Raw genomic sequence first — 22,598 nt, 5'->3', positions numbered from 1 at the left:
AGTACTCTAATACTGACTCTGATCCTGATACTGACTCTGAGTCTGACTCTAATACTGACACTGGTATGATACAGACTCTAATGGTATGATACAGACTCTTATGCTTAATCATAATATAAGCATCACTCGATTGCTGCCACATTTCTGACACTGACAATTCATTTGTTTTACCCGAGGCCATTAAATGGCGCTACCATAATTTAGCATGTTCTCATGTCATTAGCTCGAGGAAATGCATTTAGTGAAATTAAATCTAATTCCAAGTCCAACTCTAACATGCAAGACGATTTAATGATCTGAACTTGTCAGAACAGTTAGTAAGTTCTACGGGATTGAGGAAGAAAAGGTCTTCACAGAACTTAAAGTGTTTCATGCATCCTACTCCTTCACCAAAAGTAATGTGCAGGAAATGCTAAAGTGCCTAAAAGACAATGAGACTGAGTCTGTTTTCCCCTCTCTTGCTGAACTCCTAAAAATTTATGCAACATTACCTGTCTCCACTTCTAAAGTTGAGAGGTCATTTTCTAAGTTAAAACTTGTGAAATCCAGTCTTCGAGGTCTGTGTAATGAAGAGAGGCTCTCTGACCTCCTGCTACTCTCCATTGAGCGAGACATTCCAATTAATCGTGAGGAAGTCATTCAAATATTTAAAAAGACAGCAGGAAGACGAATACTGCTTTAAATACAGGTCATTTCATAAATGATTAATTTTAAAATCTGTACAAAAACACATTTGGTTATGTTTATTGGAGTAATCATTTTTTTTTTTTTTTAGTAGTGCCCTTTTTGGTCCTTCCGCCCCTGCCCTACAAGAGGTCTGTGCACGCCACTGACTGATATGATACAGACTCTGACTCTGATACTGACACTGATATGATACAAATCCTGACTCTGAACTGATACTGACTCTGACATTAATACTGACTCTTACCCTGACACTGATACTGACTCTGATCCTGATACTGACATGTTACAGACTTTGACACTAATAATGACTCTGACCCTGACACTGATAATGGCTCTGACTCTAATACTGACTCTGACCCTGATACTGACTTTGATACTGACACTGATATGATACAGACTCTGACTCTGATACTGACTCTGATTCTGATATGATACTGACACTAGGTGCGTTTACATGGACACTTTTTAATCAGATCGGACTGAATTCAATCAGATTGACGAATCCGATTGCAGCGTTTACATGAACGCGGTATAAAGTAATCAGATTGTTATGCGCGTTTACATGACACATGATTAGAATCGGATTAGATCTTTTGACATGCGCACAGTCCACGAAAACAGGATTCCCAGCGTTTTGCTTAGCGCCCGCCATTTTACCTACGACAACATCCGTACGTCATACGTCATTCTTGCGTCATTGCACATGCACAGAACTTTCCAGGGACATATTCCATCCGATTAAATGATTAAGTCCTCTCGATCGGACTAAAAATGGTTTAAACCACCCCTTACCATCTGATTTAAATTTTAATCGTATGTGGCAAATTCCATCCGACTGACGTGTTTACATGACACTTTTTTAATCTGATTGTGCTTCTACACCTGTTACGACCGGATTACAAGTGTCCATGTAAATGCACCTACTGACTCTGATACTGACACAGAAATGATACTGACACTGACTCTGATACTGACACTAACCTTGATACTGACTCTGATACTGACACAAACCTTGATACTGACTCTGACACTGACTGACTAAAAAGTGTTATAGTGCCATCTCTAATAAATTATTATTGATTAATTTTTATTAATTAATTAAATTTTATTTCCATTAGACACACCTGACATTTTTTTTATCACTCATTTGTATCTGTAACACAAGCGCCCTCATTTCTAGCATAACATCTAACATACAGCTTTAATAAAGGGCTTTAAAATTGAATTTAAAATTCTCTCTCTTCTTCAAAGCCTGTGAATTTTATTTCATCATAAACTTCCCTTCACTGCATTTTCTAATATTATTTTTTTTGCCTTCCTTTTTGCTTCATTTTCACACTGCACTCGAGCTGCACCCTTTCCCCATCTCTCCTCTTCATCTCTGTCTTTCCATCGTTCCGAGACAATTGGATTAGCCAGATGTGTCTCTATTTAAACCTCAGCAATTACAGAGCACAGCAATGTGTGTGTGTGTGTGTGTGGGTCTCAGATATACTGTGTAAAATCTCAGCTCAGGCTGTGATAATCAAGAGAACAGATACATTTACACCCCCCAAAAATAGTGTGTTTATGTGTGTAAGTGTGTGTGTGTGTGTGTGTGTGTATGTGCGTGTGGGTGGGTGTGTGTGTAGGTGAAAAAATTGACCAAAAAAAGACATGCAGGAAAAATACCTTCGTCCCTCGGCCTGTTCGTCGCCGACTCGTCAGGTTTTTTAGTGAGCGGACCTGAGACAAAAAAATGAAAAATAAAAAATAAAAAATAAAAAAATCACACACACACAGGGGGGAAGAAGAGAAAAGAGAAAATTCAAAAAGAGTCTCATTGAGTCTCATTTAAAAAAAAAAAAAAACAAGAAAAAAAAACAGACAAGAAAAACAAGAAACGACAAAAATCTGTTTTGTTTTTTTTAAAGACAAAAAGACTCATAAACAACAATAAAAAAAAATCAGACAGAACGGTACAACATCCCTCATGTCACTCAGTCCTGTGTCTGTCCTTGTCACACACACACACACACACACACACACAGTAACAGTGCTGTACCACTGGACAGTACACACAACACATTACCCAGAACCCATATCCAGACCCTGCTGCCCGTCACATAACCTGTGAAAGTGACTTTAATACTAAATAATCATATTTTGGGTTCTGTAACGAAATCTTGAATACGTACAGTGCAGTGAGATTAAACCCTATGCAGGGAGTATACAGAGTGAAGAGGAATGCAACTGTGAGCTTTAGAGGAATTGAGTTTGACCAGTTAGTGTTTAGGATTATATTTAGTGACACCTCCATGTCCCCGTTCGAGTTAGTATCATGAGAAGAGTAATGCAATGCTACTGTATCTGTGTCCGTATTCGTATTTAACACCAAAGTGGGCATGGCTTAAAGTAAACACTGGTAGAATCCCAATTACCAAAACAGGGAACCAGAAGCTGGAGGGTAGAACATTCTTCCTCTGAGACACGACAGCAGCCGACTCCATCTTTTTTTTTTTTTTTTGAACACAGAGCAGCATCACACGTTCGGAGGAAATTGTTTTCCACCCTGTTGCACATACATGAGCTCACAAACCCCCATGATTCTAAACAAATCATCTGATCATGTTGAATGGTGCATACATATTCGATTACATCCTGACAGGAAGAGGAACCAGATTGAGTGTGGGAACATCGTCACCGCAAATAACCAGAAAAAAAAAAACACTATATGGTGTGTATCAGTATCCGAGTGTGTATCGGTCGTGTCTAACTCAGCGCTAAGTGCTCCAGCTATTAGCAAGAGCTATCAGTGTAACCTGTGTGTGCCTGTGTGTGTTGCTGTGAAGCAGTTAGATAGGGATCCGCTTCATTATTTACCCTGTTTACCTGTCAGCAGGGAACACACACACACACACACACACACACACACACAAACCTCTACTGACCACACATGCTCCATCACTGTCTGGGCTGAGAGGACCGACCATGTTATACACACACACACACACACTCACACACAGTATGCTGCTTGCTAGAGGATATGTCCTACTGCTGGTTTACAGCCAGTTGCCATGGTTTCGCTGTTTGCACCATGTAGTTATTCTCAACTACTACTTAGATTTTCAGAAAGTACAGTAAAAAAAGTCATAATTTAGGGTACAATAACTCATCAAAGGGCAGTTCCATGAAAGGTGTATCTGTACCTTTAGCTAAAGGACCTGGCAGACAATGGCGAGTTCAAGCTGCATGGTTTTTAAAGTCGTTGTATCACCGTTGTTTTCACACTGCACGACTATCTGGGGGAGCATTCAGAAACTATGGTTCACAACCAAACACACGCGAGAAGTGATAACACAAGATCACGCGTGAAATCAGAGTTCTCGTGCGAGACTGGAAATGGTACCCCGCAAAAAGTTTGTGATCCAAATGGTCTATGTGCTGATTTGCAGCGAAAGGCCGAAAAAGAAAAAAGGGGGGAGGAAATGGTTGGGGAAATGTGGGGAACAAGGATTGTGCGTTCTGCAAATGCATAATTTTGCAATGTGCTGCTGCTGATGCGGCTGTTCAAGCAAATATTTTTGCTTTATTTCTGTTTGATGTAATTGTAATGCTGATTTATTCTGATATAACTATATTTAAGACATTTTTTATGATAAAAACCTATAAACTCTATTAAACTATAATCTTGTGTTCAAACCAAAGTCATGATTCCTGATATTGTGGTCTGTAACTGCTCCCCAAACTTCCCTCTGCCCTGTATCTCGCTCTTGGCTGAAGGTCATTGCCGCTGTATTTTTCAGTCCTTTCACAGGGCCAGTTATTTAGCATGCCAAATATTTCACAGGCATCGGTGACATACTGGAGATCCTTTCAGATCGTGTCTTTGGTAATTCACAGTGCGTGATTGTCACTCGTGTGAACAAGCTCTGATTTCGGGCTTTTGGCTGCGATTTCGCAAAACCTGTCGGCGACTGAAAATCATGGCTAAAATCATGCAGTATGAACTCGGCATAAAGTTCCTGGGCTTAATTACTGCTTTAAGGTAGCCACTCTTGGGTACTATTCACACTCACAAGTGCACCAAATGAGTACAATAAGGTACCTGTCATGGTGCAATCAAGTGGTGACACCTTCAATTAAAAGACCTAGAGGAGGACAGATATAAGGAATCTTCTCTCCTTCATATAGTTTTGAGTTACTTTCTTGTTTAGATGCTGTAGTCCTCTCAGAAATAAGTGCACCAGAAAAGTTTCTTTCAGGGCACCAGTATTCTTCAGAAGGTGGTACCTCATAAACATATATCTCATGCCTTCAATTCAAGAAACCAGTTGATGATAGACCAAGGGACTGTTGTCTTAAAGCTTTGGACAATTTTTGTAGCTTCTCCCCAGTACTGTTTAGCCTCTCTGAAATAAAGCCTGTGTGCACATTACTCTCTGTAAAATATCTGTGGTACCTTCCAGGGTACTTCAGTTGGGTTCTACCCTCAATGACATTTTTTTTTAATTTAAACCCTGAAGACTAGGAAACTCTACTCTTCAAGTGTAAATGGATTTATCACATGGTTCAGATGTTGTAGCTACTCTTGAGTACCGATTTTACTCCAATTTACCAATTGTACCAAAAAGGCACCTTTGGCTCATAGAGATGTTTCTCAACCAGGATACTTTTTACAACTTCAGTTAAGGACCTGTGGAGTGTTTTCTACTCTGCTGGTTTTTGCTTTCTTGATTTGATTTGCATTACCCTTTAAGTTCTCGACTCTTTCCCAGTTACCACTTGGTTCACATGCCGCAGCTACCAAAGCAGTACCTTTCAGAGTGCACTGTATTTTAGAAGTGTTGGTGACTATAGTTTAAGACACGAGGAGTTTTCTATTCTTCTTCTCAGAGTTTTGAATTGAGGTTCTACCTGGCTGCAGGTACTTTTAAGTACTATTTACACTCAGAAATAAAAGACCAAAAAGGTCATTTTTAGGTTAGAATCACTTGTGAAAGTGGTAGCACCCTGAAGGGTATATTCTTCCCCCAACTCTTCTGTTTCTGGGTTTCTGTATTTTTTTTCTATTTTTGCTTTGTACCCACTCTGAGTATCATTAAAACCTTCAGAATGAAAGTACTACCTTCCACAGTACAGTTTCTCATCACAGTGATGATCTTCTCGAGGATACATATTGTCAGCTTTACTAAAAGGATCTAGAAGATGAAAGATGTGACTTTTCCTGTTCCTGATTTGACTTGATGGACTACATTGTACAAATGCTATAACCACTCTTGAGTACCTTTAGATCTTGTACCGTTAGTCAGAGAACCTAAAAACTAAAGAACTGATTTCTACTTAGGTTTTTTGAATTGTCACCACTTGGTCCAGATGCAATGGTTGCACCCAGGTACGACTTAGAATGTAGGAACATAGCAAAAAGGCATCTTCTGGGGGTTAGCGTTGCTCATCAGATGTTTATGTCTCATATCCTTCATTTTGAAGATTTCAGGACTTTAAAAGTGTTATCGCTTTGTTCAGTTGCTGTAGTCACCCTTGAGATTTACTTGCACTCCGAAAGATAAGTACCAAACAGACATGTTTCAAAGGGTCCTACTGCTGAAGGTACATCATGTACTTTTATCTAGAGCACATAACTGGACCTACTCCTGTACCTTTAAAGGAACATTTACATGGTTTGTATCATTAGGGACACAAATAGGTCTTTTCAGAACCTTTTTAAACCTGTGTACCTGCTATCTTTAGTTTCAAGCATAAGGTACAGCAAATGTGTTTGCTTACTCATCAGCCTCTCTCTCTCTCTCACACACACACACACACACACATCACTCTCTATCACTGCCTCGATTAATTGGAGACGTAGTGGCCACACCACGCTCACAAACACTCTTGTATCCAGCAGACCACGGCACAAACACATGCAAGACGTCTAAAAGCAAAACAACAAACACACACACACACACAGAGACACAAATGCAAACTTTCCCAGCAGCACTTAGAGAGCAGCAAGTGATCAATGCAGGACCGATTCTTCAGCTCAAAACACCTCTTCTGGGAAACATCTCAGAGGGAGACGACTAGACGCTATCACAATGTCCGTACACGCGTGTGTGAGATAGATGGATAGGTATAGATTAAGCGCTGACCACATCAGCACTTTAGCAGTGTGTTAGAGTGCACTTTAATTGCTTTAAATGGAGTTCTCCATCAGCGTGAGCAAGTGTGTGTGGGCGTGTATTTAGTACTCTGAGGGGACACTCGGATGAAAAAAACCTTTTCCTTTACAACAAGGTGTGTTTGCATTTAACGCAAAACATTTCAGTTTAAATCATCTCTAAAATCTTTTTTCCTTTTTGGTGAGCTACAACATTTTCCATGGACGCATTCCGAAGAGATGCACATCATGATTCCCAGGAATTTGGTGAAAGGGAAATCTGGGAGTGAGGTGGGAACACACCCTGGATGGGAGACTAGATCACTGCTGGGTACAACACACACTCATTCACATCCTAGGGGATATTAAACTCACCTTTCCTCAAGCATGTTTTGGGATGTGGGAGGGTGATGGGGAACCTGGAGGAAAGCCGGGAAGCGTGGAGCTGTGGGGTGGCGACGCTACCTGCTGTACCGTGTGGGAAAATAATCTAATGAACACAGGTTTTATTGATGGCGGTGCAGTGGGGTATTACTGCTGCCTCACAGCTCAAGGTTTCCCCAGATTTGATCCTGAGCTCATTTTACTGTCTGCATGGAGTTTCAGCTTTTCACTATGTGGGTTTCCTCTAGGTTTTCCAGTTTCTTCCCCAAAACATGTCAGAACTTCAACTGGCTTCAATAATATCCAGATGATAAATGAACCTGAGCTCCATCTGGGGTGTGTTCCCACCTGACTGGGATAGAGACCAGATCCACCATCACCCCAACACGACTGAAAGAGAGTGAGATGTTATTTACTTGAATGTTTTTGATAGAAGTCTGGATGTTAATCCTTTTATCTTACTGAGGGAACACAGAGGTGATGGGGTCCTGCAAAATTAGGTTTTTACTTTTACAAATAGGAACCATTGGATGCTAGGATCAAAGGTTACAAATTCCCCAAAGACATGGTTTAGGACGCTGTAAGGAAAAAACATGGTATGAAAAAATTGTCTCTGCAACTGGGGGAGAATTTCTTAGATGTGGGAGCGCCTAAAGGGCACTTCATCACATTTTTTCTCACATGGGGCAGCCTAAAGGGCAATTCCTCGTGTTTTATTCTACCATGGGGCAATCAAGATGGCATTTTCACAGTGTTTTAATAGTGTTCATGGACTGATGTACAGAAATTAATTTCCACTTATGTACATTATGTATTATACATAATGATATAAGGTCTAGGTTAATACAATAAATTAAATTAGCAAATTTTAGTTTTTCTATTTAATAAGTTTAATATAAATCTCCCTTTATTTACCTGATTATTTTTGTTTAACTTTTAAGTAGAAATGCTCTTCATTTTATTCTGTTGTTCAATGTATCTCTCTTCAGTGACAGTAAACATGAGACCTTTTGAAATAAATTATTTCTTAAATAAATTAGTTATTTTCCATAAGACATCTCCTCCATTGGATTTCTCTCTCTCTCTCTCTCTCTCTCTCTCTCCACCCCCTCACTTTAATCCAAGATCTCTGTATTAGTGTTATTTCTCTATCTGTCTTTCCCTGTCTCTTATTTTATCTCTCATTTCACTTTCTATCTCTGTCTCTCCATCCCACTCCTTCTCCATTTGTATTCCATATCCTCCTCCTCTCCATCCCTCCCTATCTTTCTATTCTCCTTCTCCCAAGCTCTCTTTTCATCTCTCAGTCCACTCTTCTGTATCCCCTCTCTTCTCTATCTCTCTCCATTTCTCTCTCTCTCTCTCTCTCTCTCTGCATGTGAAATATGTTTTTAATAAAGTAAATGATTTTAGCAATCATAGGAATTAAGGAATCCAGACCTCGGCTCTGGATGGAAACAAGATCAAGGAGGAAAGTGTGTGTGTGTGTGTGTGTGTTGGCAGACTTCCAGTCCTCATTGTAACAGAGGGTCAGTCGTCCTTTTGTTTAAAGGGAATTTGAATGGAGCAGCAGCCAGCCTGCAGGAACAGACACGCAGCTGAGGAGCTGCCAGATTCAGGTGTGTGAATGCATTTGGGTGGTAAAAAGGTGTTTATATAGCTGTGTGTGTGTATGTGTGTGTGTGTGTGTGTGTGTGTATGTGTGTGTGTGTGAGCTCAGCTTAAGACTGGATACTGATATCCAAACATGTCGATATTACTGATAGCTGATACGCCACCGGGAATTTGGGCTCAGAAAACACTTACACTGGACAAACACAAACACATTTGATTCCTGCCCTCTATCCAAACACACACATACACACACACACACACACACACAGGAGTTTAGTCTCCTTTAAACACAGTGTCAGCACTGTTGAGGGCTTCACCTTGATGTAATGTAACCAAAATTCACTGTCAAACACCATCAATGCAATCAAACACCAGCAAACTGACAGTCACAAGGATTCAACAACCTTTACCAAATTTCCCCCAAAATACAAAAGAACACCCGATTATATAACAGCTACACTGTCCAGAAAACACTGCGTACCAACATTTACTATTAAATACACCAACATTCACCACCATCACAGATTAACAGTGATGATCACCCTCAATGCCTGAAAACCAACAAAATTCCAAAATTACATTCTAACTAAATCCATTGTAACCAAACACCACAATCCTTCAACATTCACCACCAAACACCACAAACCTTTAACACTCACCACTAAACACCACAAACCTCCAACATTCTCACTGCAAACCTCCAACATTCACCATCAAACACCACAAACCTCCAACATTCTCACTGCAAACCTCCAACATTCACCATCAAACACCACAAACCTCCATCATTCTCACCACCACACACCAAAAATCTCTAACATTCTCACCACTAAACTCCACAGACCTCCAATATTCATCATCAAACACCACAAACCTCCAGCATTCACCACCAAACACCACAAACCTCCAACATTCTCACCAATCACCACAAACCTCTAACACTCACCACCAAACACCACAAATGTCCAACATTCACCATCAAATACCACAAACCTCCAACATTCACTATCAAACACCACAAACCTCCACCATTCTCGCCAAACACCACCAACCTTCAACATTCACCACCAAACACCAAAAACCTCCAAAATTCACCACTGAAACACCACAAACCTCCAACAATCATGGTCAAATACCACAAACCTCCATCATTCTCACCACAAAACACCTAAAATCTCTAACATTCTCACCACCAAACACCACAAACCTCCAACATTCACCACCAAACACCACAAACCTCCATCATTCTCACCACCAAACACCACAAACCTCCATCATTCTCACCACCAAACACCACAAACCTCCATCATTCTCACCACCAAACACCACAAACCTCCATCATTCTCACCACCAAACACCACAAACCTCCATCATTCTCACCACCAAACACCACAAACCTCCATCATTCTCACCACAAAACACCACAAACCTCCATCATTCTCACCACAAAACACCTAAAATCTCTAACATTCTCACCACCAAACACCACAAACCTCCAACATTCACCACCAAACACCACAAACCTCCATCATTCTCACCACCAAACACCACAAACCTCCATCATTCTCACCACCAAACACCACAAACCTCCATCATTCTCACCACCAAACACCACAAACCTCCATCATTCTCACCACAAAACACCTAAAACCTCCAATATTCACCACCAAACACCACAAACCTCCAACATTCTCACCAAACACCACAAACCTCTAACACTCACCACCAAACACCACAAACCTCCAACATTCACCATCAAACACCACAAACCTCCAACATTCATGATCAAACACCACAAACCTCCAACATTCATGATCAAATACCACAAACCTCCAACATTCACCACTGAAACACCACAAACCTCCAACATTCATGATCAAATACTACAAATCTCCATCATTCACCCTCAAAAACCACAAACCTCCATCCTTCACCAAACACCACAAACCTCCAACACTCACCATTACAAACACTGCAAACCTCCATCCTTCTCCATCAAATACCACAAACCTCCAACACTCAACATCAAACACCACAAACCTCCAACATTCTTAGCAAACACCGCAAACCTCAAACACTCAACATCAAACACCACAAGCCTCTAACATATTCACCACCAAACACTGCAAACCTCCAACATTCTTAGCAAACACCGCAAACCTCAAACACTCAACATCAAACACCACAAGCCTCTAACATATTCACCACCAAACACTGCAAACCTCCAACATTCTCACCAAACACCACAAACCTCCATCATTCTCACCACCAAACACCACAAACCTCCAACATTCTACTGAAACAACACAAACCTCCAACATTCACCACCAAACACCACAAACCTTCAACATTCTCACCAAACACCACAAACCTCCAACATTCACAAACACCACAAACCTTCAACTTTCTCACCAAACACCACAAACCTCCAACATTCTCACCAAACACCACAAACCTCCAACATTCTCACCAAACACCATAAACCTCCAACACTCACCATCAAGCACCACAAACCTCCAACATTCTCACCAAACACTGCAAACCTCCAACACTCACCACCAAACATCACAAACCCCCATCCTTCACCACCATGTCAGATGTGCTTCACAACAATCGGAGAGAACTATGGACAGCAGAGAGGAAGTGGAAGAAATCTCGACTGGACGCATCATCCCTGACCAGTGAAGATTTTGCCACTTTTTACACAGAGAAGATTGAGAAGATCTGCCAGACCTTCACGTCTGCCCCAACTTCATCTACATTACACAGCCAGGACTCAGCTACTCCTTCACTGAAGCATATCTCAACCATAGCAGCAGAAGAGGTTTTGCAAATCATCCACTCCTGCAATCCTACCACCTGCCCACTGGATACAATACCTTACACTATGCTCCAGACTATCTCACCTGACCTCCTGCCCTTCATCACCACAGTTATCAATAGATCCATAACATCAGAACAGGTACCAACTGCCTTTAAGCAAGCAAGGGTTATCCCTATACTGAAGAAACCTTCTCTGGATCCCTCTGACATCAATAATTACAGACCGGTATCACTTCTCTCCTTTCTTTCAAAAATTCTCGAACAAATTGTTTATAATCAGTTGTCTGACTATCTCTTGCAGAATAACCTCCATGATCCCAACCAGTCTGGCTTCAAAGCAGCACATTCTACAGAGACTGCCCTTTTGGCAGTCACTGAGAAACTACACACTGTTAGATCAGCCAAGTTGTCATCTGTCCTCATCCTCCTCAACCTTTCTGCAGCATTTGACACAGTTAACCACAAGACTCTCTTGTCCACCCTCAGGTGTCTTGGAATTTGTGGAACAGCATGGGAATGGTTTGCTTCCTACCTGGATGGTCACTCATATCAAGTAACATGGAAGGGATTGACATCTGCTCCATGCAGACTCTCTACTGGTGTCCCTCCCTGTCTACTTAGTCCTCTCCTTTTATCCCTCTACACCCACTCTCTTGGCAAAGTTATATCCTCACATTGCTTTTCATACCACTGCTATGCTGACACCCAACTTATCTTCTCCTTCCCTCCCTCAGATACCACAGCTTCTGCTCGGATCTCAGTGTGTCTGGCAGACATTTCATCTTGGATGACAGCTCATCAGCTGAAACTCAATCCCAGCAAAACTGAACTGCTGGTCATCCCAGGTGATTAATCCCCAGCTCAGGATCTTGCATTATCTCTGAACAACTCCATGATCTCCCCTTCAGCCAATGCTCGGAACCTTGGGGTATCCATGGACAATCAACTGTCCTTTTCCTCCCATGTTGCTAAAGTGACACGCTCATGTCGGTTTCTTCTGTACAACACTAGAAGGATTCGACCATTCCTATCCACACAGGCTACTCAAGTGCTTGTTCAGAGACTGGACTACTGCAACTCTTTACTGGCAGGTCTTCCTCTGAATGCAATTCATCCACTGCAAATGATCCAAAATGCAGCTGCACGGCTTGTTTTCAACCTGCCTAAGTTCTCCCACACCACCCCACTGCTGAGTTCCCTCCACTGGCTTCCAGTAGCTGCACGCATCAGATTCAAAACACTGATGCTTGCCTACAAAGCCAAGAATGAACCAGCAACATCTTACCTCAAAGATCTTATTACTCCTCGCACTGCACCTCGCTCCCTCTGATCCACTAGCACTGCCCGACTGGTCCCACCATCTCTCAGGGTAAAAGGTTGGTATTCATCTAGACTCTTCACTGTTCTGGCACCGAGGTGATGGAATGAACTTCCCCTAGATGTCTGTACAGCAGAGTCTCTGACTGTCTTCAAACGACGTCTTAAGACCTACGTTTTCCTGAATCATTTAAACTAGCTCTTATCTTTCCCTGTTTATGTATTGTTATATGTTTAATTAAAATAAATAAATAAATAAATAAAAAAAAACATCCAATTTTAGGCTAATGGTATCCTAAGTCTGTAACCTATTGAACCAGTGTTGCTGTATTCAATAATAGAGACTTAAAGCACTTTTGTATGTCGCTCTGGATTCTCACCAAACACCACAAACCTCTAAATTCTCACCACCAAACATTGAAAACCTCCAACATTCTCACCAAACACCGCAAACCTCCAACACTCACCACCAAACATCAAAAACCTCCAACACTCACCACCAAACATCAAAAACCTCCAGCATTCACCATCAAACACCACAAACCCTCATCCTCCACCATCAAACATCACAAACCTCCAACATTCTCACCAAACACCACAAACCTCCAACACTCACCATCAAGCACCACAAACCTCCAACACTCACCACCAAACATCAAAAACCTCCAGCATTCACCATCAAACACCACAAACCCCCATCCTCCACCATCAAACATCACAAACCTCCAACATTCTCACCAAACACCACAAACCTCCAACACTCACCATCAAGCACCACAAACCTCCAACATTCTCCAACGAACACCACAAACCTCCAACATTCTCACCAAACACCACAAACCTCCAACATTCTCACCAAACACCACAAACCTCCAACATTCTCACCAAACACCATAAACCTCCAACATTCACCAATAAACACCACAAACCTTCATCCTTCACCATCAAATACCACAAACCTATAACATTCTCCACCAAACACCACAAACCCCCAACACTCACCACCAAACACCACAGACTTCCATCCTTCACCATCAAACACCACAAAAACTCCAGCATTCTCACCAAACACCACAAAAACAAGACTCAACCTCAAACACCAGAAAACACCACCATTCCCAATCAAAAAGCAGTGCAGTATTTACCAGCATTAAACACTAAGAGAAAGAGAGAATGTTACTCTGGAGCGTTTGAGCTGAACAGGATGCTGGGGTTTATAACGAAGCCGTCTCAGAGTGCAGAAATCCATGTGTTGCTGATGGAACATTCCAGCATCACTCAGCACCGTAAGTCATTTAGTATCGATCACCAGGTGAGAGCTTTAATAGCTGCACTCACACACCACTGCTTTAAGGCTTGTCTCCTGTCATCAGCCTTCCAGGAGACGCACCAAGTTGCTGCAGGTGTTTGAAGTTTTCACGTTTAATGGCAAATTTCTGTTTTGTGTAGTGACTAGCTAGCTAAACTGCTAAAAAGTAGTTAGCACGTGAAGTAGCTTAGCATGCAGCTAGCTTACTGCTTTCCATACAACACATACCAGGGCTAATTTTACTTCTTCACACAGCACATTCTCATACTTCCAGCACAGCGGAGTCCTCTTACTACTGCGAGACTCCCTGAGAAACACCAGACGGTGCTGTGGATTTAATTTCCTCTCACACCGAGCAAGAACGGAGCTATGACATCACTGATAGTTCGGGGCTCGTTGTTGTTTACGTAAATGTTAGCATGAGCGTAGTGATTTTTCTTCCCCCTAGTGGATGAATATATACCATTCCAGTCTATGCATGTACACACACACCATGTATTAAAGTGTTATTAACAAGCTATTAATGCTTTCTCACAGTGCACCGTTTGGGAAATGCAAAATAGTTTGTGACTTTTTTGACATATCTAGAATGAATCTACATGAAAAAGCTGATCATATAGCATTGTGGAAAATCAATCACTACAGATTTACAAAAATACGTAAAAGTTGTGACTGTATACACATCCACATGATGAACTTGAATAAAAACCGAGGCAGAATCCGAGCGCTCTGTCGTCCTTCATCACATTCATGTGAGTGAGAATCCGAACCAGACATGTAGCCTCTGTGTTCAGAGATTGGAGGAAGTGCAGGCGTCCTTGATACCCGAACAACGGCGGGGATGAGTGTGTGGTTTGTTCCTGATACACACCTGATACACACCTTTACTCTCAGCAAATGAAATAAAAGAAACCTGATCTAATTTTCAACGGATCACGAGCTGCAGAAATAGAATTTGTTCTCGCATCAAAAGGAAAACGGTGTGACGTTTCTTCTGCTGAGTCAACGGACTGCTCTGGTTCTTATTTATAATCAGCCTCTACACACACACACACACACACAATTATCAAGCAAATCTACATTTATATTACACTCCTGCAATTCAGATGTCGATAGAGCGCCGTGTTATCGACTGGATGGAAAGAATATCAATTTGGAACACAGCCAGACATGGAGTGAAGAACATATGGACCCAGATAAATGTTTTCTTTCTGAAATGTAGCTGAGAAAAATGCCCGGAATCTCAGTCCAGAGCAAAATCCTTCGTGTCCTGCAGCACAGAGTCTCGATCCTTAGCAAGGAATGAAAAGCAGAGGCATGACTGCAGTATTGAGGAGAAGAGGAGAAAAAAGGAAAAACAAGAGGAAGCAGGATGGGAAGTAAGTCGGCTGCCGAGTCGTAGGAAGAGATTTAATGGCTATAAAAGTGTCTGGATATGAAACAAAAAATGGCATGAACACAGTACAGTGAGGAGGAAGATAAAGGTAAAGGAAGAGGAGGAAGTGGTCAGATTACAAAAAAGAAAAACGAAGAAAGAGAAAAACGAAGAAGACAAAAAAGAGAAACAGATGAGTGATGTGTTTAAATGTCATGTGACTTTAGAGGAAATTAACCAAATGACATTAGCTAGCTAGATCATTTGATCACCTGGAATCAGCACAAAACAGCTAAAGTATTAAATAGCTAGCTAGCTAATGTGATTAGATTAGGGAACCTTCACGAATCAAACTTTAAACAGTGATGCAGGCAGTCAGACGTCTGGGGTAAAGGATATCATTAAACTATCAGCTGAACAAAATTCAAGAGATCAGTAAACAAACACGGGATGCTAATGTCAACACTGATGATGTGTTACAAATTCCTCGATAATACTGAATGTAGGTCTAAGAAATCAAGTGATGATTAATCGGGAAGGATGAACACACATACACATACACACAAACACACACACACACACACCCACACACACACACACACACACACACACACATCAGGACACTGTGTGGCTAAGCGCTATGCTATCAGTCTTTGGCAATCTCCTGAGCTTTTGGTGTGAGCAGCGAAGTGCTCTCGTCTCTCTGATGACAGACTCGTCTCCAGAGATCCGGTGACTGATTCTCCTCCAACGTGTACACACACACACACACACACATTTGATTTGCCAAAAGAATGAGAGGATCAGCCCGGGGAGCCATTACTGAGCAAAACTCCTCATTTACTGCAGCCAGTGTGTCGTCCCCCGAGACTTCCTCCTTAGGGGAGAGATTAAAAACGGAGGGACGACTGCAGTGCAGAGAGGAAGATGATGAGGAGGAAGATGTGACGAGAAGGAGGAAGAAGAGGAAGAGGATTCCCACCTCTTCAGATACAAGTGGCTAATGTGTTGTGTTGTTTTTCACCTCGGCAATAACATTAAAAATAAATGTGTGTGTACTCATTAGTCAGCGTTTGTTCATTTGCTTCACATCGGCAGTTTCTCTTTTTTTTTCATCACCTTACACGATGCCCTTTTATTCTCCTCGCTCAGGAATGGACTTATGACCAGCAGTCAGTTTACAGCCTCGACTCTTTAAAAATAAAAGCTTTAATAAGTGTTCTAAATTTAATCTACTGAATTCACTGGTCACGTGTCTGTAACATGTCTGTAACTTGTCTGTAACGTTCCCTCAAACGCTCAGGTTTAGATTTTATGAAGTAAATAATGAGTGTTTCACTGATCCACTGTATGGTAGTTAAATATGCAGAGAACTTAACGGTCCTTAAGGCTCTACGTAGAACTCTACATTAAAGGGTCCTGCAGTCATAAAGAGTTGAAAGAAGCACTTTTCAAGCACCAGCACTGTATGAACCCATGATTAATGATGTAAAGGCTCTTAGTTTATTCCCCAACTTTTAAAAGATCTTTGCAGAACCCTATAATAGAGTGTTTCCTCATCAGAAAGGATGACGAGAGCATAATTTCACACAGACCCTTAAAGAACCTTGAGGAACACTCTTCCTGCACGTTATTGCTCATCATTTTCTTGTAGACCCTGAAAGATGTTTGTTTAATGCTTAATATAAACTGTCCTGGTAGAACAGCATGCCCTTATCGCTGTATACACAGAACATGTTTATATGAAACAGAACCCTGTAGCAGAAAAAGAATGCTTCATTACCTGAGGAACCCACAAAGAACCTCTAAACAACTATAAAGTTTCTCCTAAGATTTTAACAGGTTACACTCCTGACAGTTCTCAGCGTTGAGAAGACAATAATGAAGGAGAATTTGGAGACTGTTCAGTTTTGAGACTCAAGAGCTTGGTGAAATATTTAACACCTAGAACCTAGAACCTGTCTTGGACCAAGTGCAACCCTCTGAGGCGTCTAAGACCTTTTGATTATATGAAGAACCCACAAAGAACCATTAATGAACCTGTTTCCTACAAGTGTACTAAGCAGAAAGAAGCAAAAGGATCTCCTGACAGGTTCTAGCTATTAAAAAAAATAAGAATAAACAATAATTTGGATAGATCGGATATGGATAGATAGATCCAATTAACTTGGACACATCCAGAAGATAAGGGGTTCTTCATGGGCTCTTAACTCCTAATACAGTTCAACTTTTCTTTGGAATCTTTTATGACAGGGAACCTCTGTTCCACACAGAGCACATTAGGTCAGGGGACTATCGAGAAGCCTTCAGAGGTAAACAGACGATAAAGTAGAGGAGGAGAAAAAGCTTTAAAAAAAAAGCAGAGAAGAAACAGGAAGAAAAAGAAGAATGTGCAGAGGAGGGGAAAACGTGTGAAAAGGAAGAAAAAGGGGGGGGTGAGAAGATGAAAGAGAAGGAAGAGGAATAGATAAGGAGTGAAAAATAATCTTATGAATATAATCTTTACTGAAGAAGAAAAAAGAAAAAGATGAAGCGGAAGATAACGGGAAATAGGAGGATGATAAGGAAAGCTGCTGTTTTTTTTTTCAGATTTAATGAGGACATGGAAATGGAGGAAGAGGATGACAAAAAGGAAGAGGACGAGGAGGAAGAAAGAAAGACAGACGATTAAGAGTTTGGACAACCTGGAAGTTTAGTGCCAGTAAACTTCTAAGAGGAAAAAGTCAAGAAACAGGAATACATGATCACATACGCACACACACACACACACACACACACACATGAAAACAAACCAACACTCAAACACACTGCTAACACTGACAACAGGGTAACAGGAGCGTGCCTGTGTGTGTGTGTGTGTGTGTGTGTGAGGTGCTCCACCCTCAGCACTCTGAAGCATATGGATCAGTTTTTGGCTGCAGGCTCCATATCCTGCACTATGACATTTCAAACACTGAGAGTCAGTAAACTTTTCAGAAGAAGACTCTGGACTGAAAAGTTTCTTGTTGCACCTTTTCTAATGTTTTTGTCGTGAGAAAATCGTGATAATCTCACGTTTGATGATGGCTACAGGAAATGACCTTTGATTCTTGTGAAAGTGGGTGGGGCATGGACACATTTAATGACCAGAGCTAAAGATAGAGATGTCTGTGAATATGGTGTGATTTTGGACATACTGCTCTTGTGTGTGTTTGTGTGTGTGTGTGGCGTCTCACCGTCCTCCGTAGGGACGTAGATGTTGAGGTAGAGACAGTCCTCGCTCTGATCCTGCAGGTATGCAGCAGCAGCGTCCAGGTTCTCTGTGAACCACACGGGCATCATGATTTCGGGCAGTGCTCCATGGACGTTCTGCGGGCACGCTGGCGGGACCCGTGTGGCATTCCGGATGTCATGCCAAGCTCCGGGTGCTTCGGGGGGCTGGAAGCGGCGGTCTCCTATGGGAGGCGTGGCATACGGGACGCCAAGGAACTGTTCCACCGGGCCAAGGATCTCGTTGTTCAGCTCCTTCCGGATGCCGCGGATCTTACCGTAACTGGTGGAAACGATGGGGTGTTTGGAAGCACTGTAATCCGAGCGCTGGCACGAAGAGAGTGCCAACCGGAGAGCCAATCCTAACAACCATACCAAGCACGTGTCCCATTTACGGCGAGGGCGGGAAAATGGACGCCGGCGTCCACTGTCACAGGGTAGAGACATGGCCGAGGAGTCGAGGGGAAGGAGGAGGAAAGTTCCTACTTCCTGTCTCAGGGGATCAGTGTAAAAGGGTGGCGGTGGGAAAAGGGGAGGGGCTGGAGATACAGTGTGTGTGTGTGTGTGTGTGTGTGCGCGTGTGTGTGTGTGTGCGTGTGTGTGTGTGTGTGTGTGTATGTGTGTGTGCGTGTGGGGGGGAGGGGCCTAGCGGTGCACGAGAGAGGCCTGACGCAGAGCACTGAAGAGCTTCATGCTGACGTTACTGCACCATCCACATCGTCCTCACTGAGCTCCGTCAGCTTCCTGCAGAGAGACAGAGAGAGAGAGAGAGAGAGAGAGAGAGAGAGAGAGAGAGAGTAATAAAAGGAGGAAGAGAGATATTAGCACAGAGAGATGAAGGTGTGAAAAGGAAAACACAATGAATGAGGAAAGGAGAGAGAGACAGATGTGAGCAAGAGAAAAATAGTAAAAAAATGGAGAGAGAGAGAGAGAGAGAGAGAGAGAGAGATGGACAGTGTAATACAGACATATGTGAATTGGAAGGAAAGAGAGAAAAAGAGAATGTTGAGAAATAGTGAATGGAACAACGAAGACAAAGATAAGGAGGAGAAGATGAGGAGTGAGTGATAAAAAGAGAACGAAAGAGAAAGAAAAAGACAAAAAAGAGGAAGAGTGAGAAGGGCACAGAGAGAGAAAATGTAACAAAGAGAGAGAGAGAGCGAGAGAGAGAGAGAGAGAGAGATGGAGAGAGAGACATAAAAGAAAGGATAAGGTAAAGAGTTCAGGGACACCTTATAGAACACACACACACACACAGGCTATGCTAAATGCCATATAACAATGTTTTTGATTTTAGGTCACTTGTTATTTCATTCAGAAATAAACAGTGTCAGACAGTATACACAGAGGCCACACCTCCTTCACAGAAACAAGCCACACCTTCTTCAGTGAATATAACAACAGGAAACCAGGCCACACCTCCTTCACCTCCTGCTCTATAACTCACATTTAAAGCCTGAAGCTGATTATTCTGTGGCAGCACCAGTGTTTTATTCCTCTTACACTACAGCAGTGTGCCAACAATGACACTTTATTAAAGAACAAGACATCTTCTTATCCACTTACAGTTATATTTAGTGTGTGAGAAGTGAGTTACTTCGTGATGACACTTCCCTTCTATCAGCTATTAACAGTGTTTCCCTCAGCGGTATCTCTTTATTCTCTCTTCAAGTTAATAAACGAAAATAATCTCAGCTTGTTACTGAGCGTGTTACTGAGAAACTGATACTCCTCTGAAGACAAAGCCCTGACAGTGGAGACTCCTTCCATACATGTCACAGAAACGTCTCCTCACAGATCAGCGATTCGACACGTTTTACTGTCAGTGGTGTGTCTGCCGTCCGCATGGCTGTGCGTTGTTACTATAGAAACGAGCATCATTATGATGAGGCTAGTGTTAATTAGTGATAAAGTGTCTTTTAGATCGAGTGGAATTTGTTTCAATTAAGCTGAAATGATTCTAATGCACCTGTAAAATGGAGAGGAGATGGAGCTCTATCTTTGTGTGCGTGTGTGTGTGTGTGATGAAATGTCATGATGTTTGCATATTTATGAGATACAATTAAGGCCAGAGGCTCGTCCATCTCTAACAGCCTGCAGTCAGACCTTATACATATGCATTTCAGCTCTGACCCCCTATTGCCTCACACACACCCACACACACATACTACACACACACACACTAATTGCAAAGACAGTGCTTGCTCAGAACATCGTACCCCAAAAATAACATGACATGAAAGTAGACGCTGCCTTGAAAGTTGTGTAATTAAAGTGGAATAATGAAAGAATTAAAGGATTAAAGTGACATGTGCACACGACTTACAGGGATCAGGATCAGCAGCCAGCTCGGGCATTGCTTTACTATTTTCCTTATGAAAATTTAAAAAGAAATAAAACTACAAAACTACAAAAAATGTCCTCTAGGAGCTGCTGGGTGTGAGGGTACCAGCTGTTGTTTAGCGTTGTATGTAAGGGATCCTGACGATTTTTCAAACAAGGCCATAGATGGGAATGTGGGCGTGTCTGAAGCTAGCTAACATCTGGTGTACTGTTGAAAAATCATCAAATGTATGGAAGAGTCTATAAAGGCAACACTGCATATATTTCTGTGTGTGCTTGTGTTTGTATGTGTGTGTGTGGCGTTGGCGATGAGCTACAGTCATGTTGCTGTCAGTTTGGACATGCCAATAAGGCACTCTGAGTGAGCAGAGATGTAATGGAGACCTAATCGAGCGTGTGTGTGTTGGAGGCGGAGCTGTAAAATGCCCAATAGCTCTGCTCCTAAGATCTATATTTCTTTCACTAAGTGATTTCATCATTGTTAAACACTTCCATCACTTCACCCATCAACCTGAGCAAAGAGGATTTTGGGTAATGATAACGGAAAGCGTCAGGTTTTATCACACATTTCTTCTTATTATTACTATTATTTGTCATGGCTCATAGAAAAGTGACATGCTGTATATACACATTACATATTTTAAGCAGATATGAATTGTGGGTAATTATGGAAATTCATGTACTTCATATGTCCCTTTACCCTCCATGTGACCTACACTGTGTTATGTATGCTGTTGAATCTCTTTCCTCCTCTCCAGATCTTCCTCCATCCTCTGCGTTCCACTCCTTCTTCCCCCTCATCAGCTCCCCGTCACGACTTGGATGTGTCTCACTTTCCTACCTCACACGAGTGTGCACTTGAGGCCTGAGAGGAGGAGTGTGTAGCATCGAGAGGCTTCTTCAGCAGAAAGACATTTGTCCTCCTGTGTGATTTCTACCTGCTCACGCTCACAAATTCAGCTGTGGTGGTGATGTTCACCTAAACACCTGTTCTACAGGGAATAATCCCGAAAAAACCTTCGTTCCTGCTCGAGTGGAAGAGAGCACTTATCTCAGTGTTAGGTCTGCTCAGATAGGCTCCCTACCTAGGGTCTAAGGAGAAACCTTCTTCCTGCAACATGTACGCAACAAGCAACAAGTGTTAGTTAAGACACAGTGGAAATGAACAGTGAGGAGTGACGTGTCAATCAGATTGATTCTCAACTCAGTAGTGAACTCGGCCATTTCCCAGCATGCATTGCTCCATTTCACAAGCACGCGGATATAAGTTGACGAAACAGCCGCTAACAAAGCAGGAAGAAAAAAAAAACACCAATAAGTGTGACATGAAACTGCAACAAAAAAAGGAGGTGTGAAAA

At 42.0% G+C, this 22,598-nt stretch overlaps 1 protein-coding gene across 2 annotated transcripts in view; it reads right to left on the bottom strand.

Annotated features, from left to right (window-relative positions):
* The window catches only part of nlgn2b (neuroligin 2b), a 54,756-nt gene that overhangs the window by 18,566 nt on the left and 13,592 nt on the right, over positions 1-22,598 (bottom strand). For both annotated transcript variants that reach the window (XM_058412747.1, XM_058412746.1), the window contains 2 exons: positions 18,864-19,641; positions 2,359-2,412 (listed from right to left, as the gene is read on the bottom strand). In XM_058412747.1, coding sequence (XP_058268730.1) covers positions 2,359-2,412; positions 18,864-19,344 — 535 coding nt within the window. In that variant the 5' untranslated portion in view covers positions 19,345-19,641. The remainder of the gene's footprint in view (positions 1-2,358; positions 2,413-18,863; positions 19,642-22,598) is intronic.

The sequence above is a fragment of the Hemibagrus wyckioides genome, linkage group LG16 (assembly GCF_019097595.1).
Source record: "Hemibagrus wyckioides isolate EC202008001 linkage group LG16, SWU_Hwy_1.0, whole genome shotgun sequence".
Classification (NCBI taxonomy): Eukaryota; Metazoa; Chordata; class Actinopteri; order Siluriformes; family Bagridae; genus Hemibagrus; species Hemibagrus wyckioides.
The sequence above is the reverse complement of the archived record's forward strand: the minus strand, read 5'-3'. Positions and strand labels throughout refer to the sequence as shown.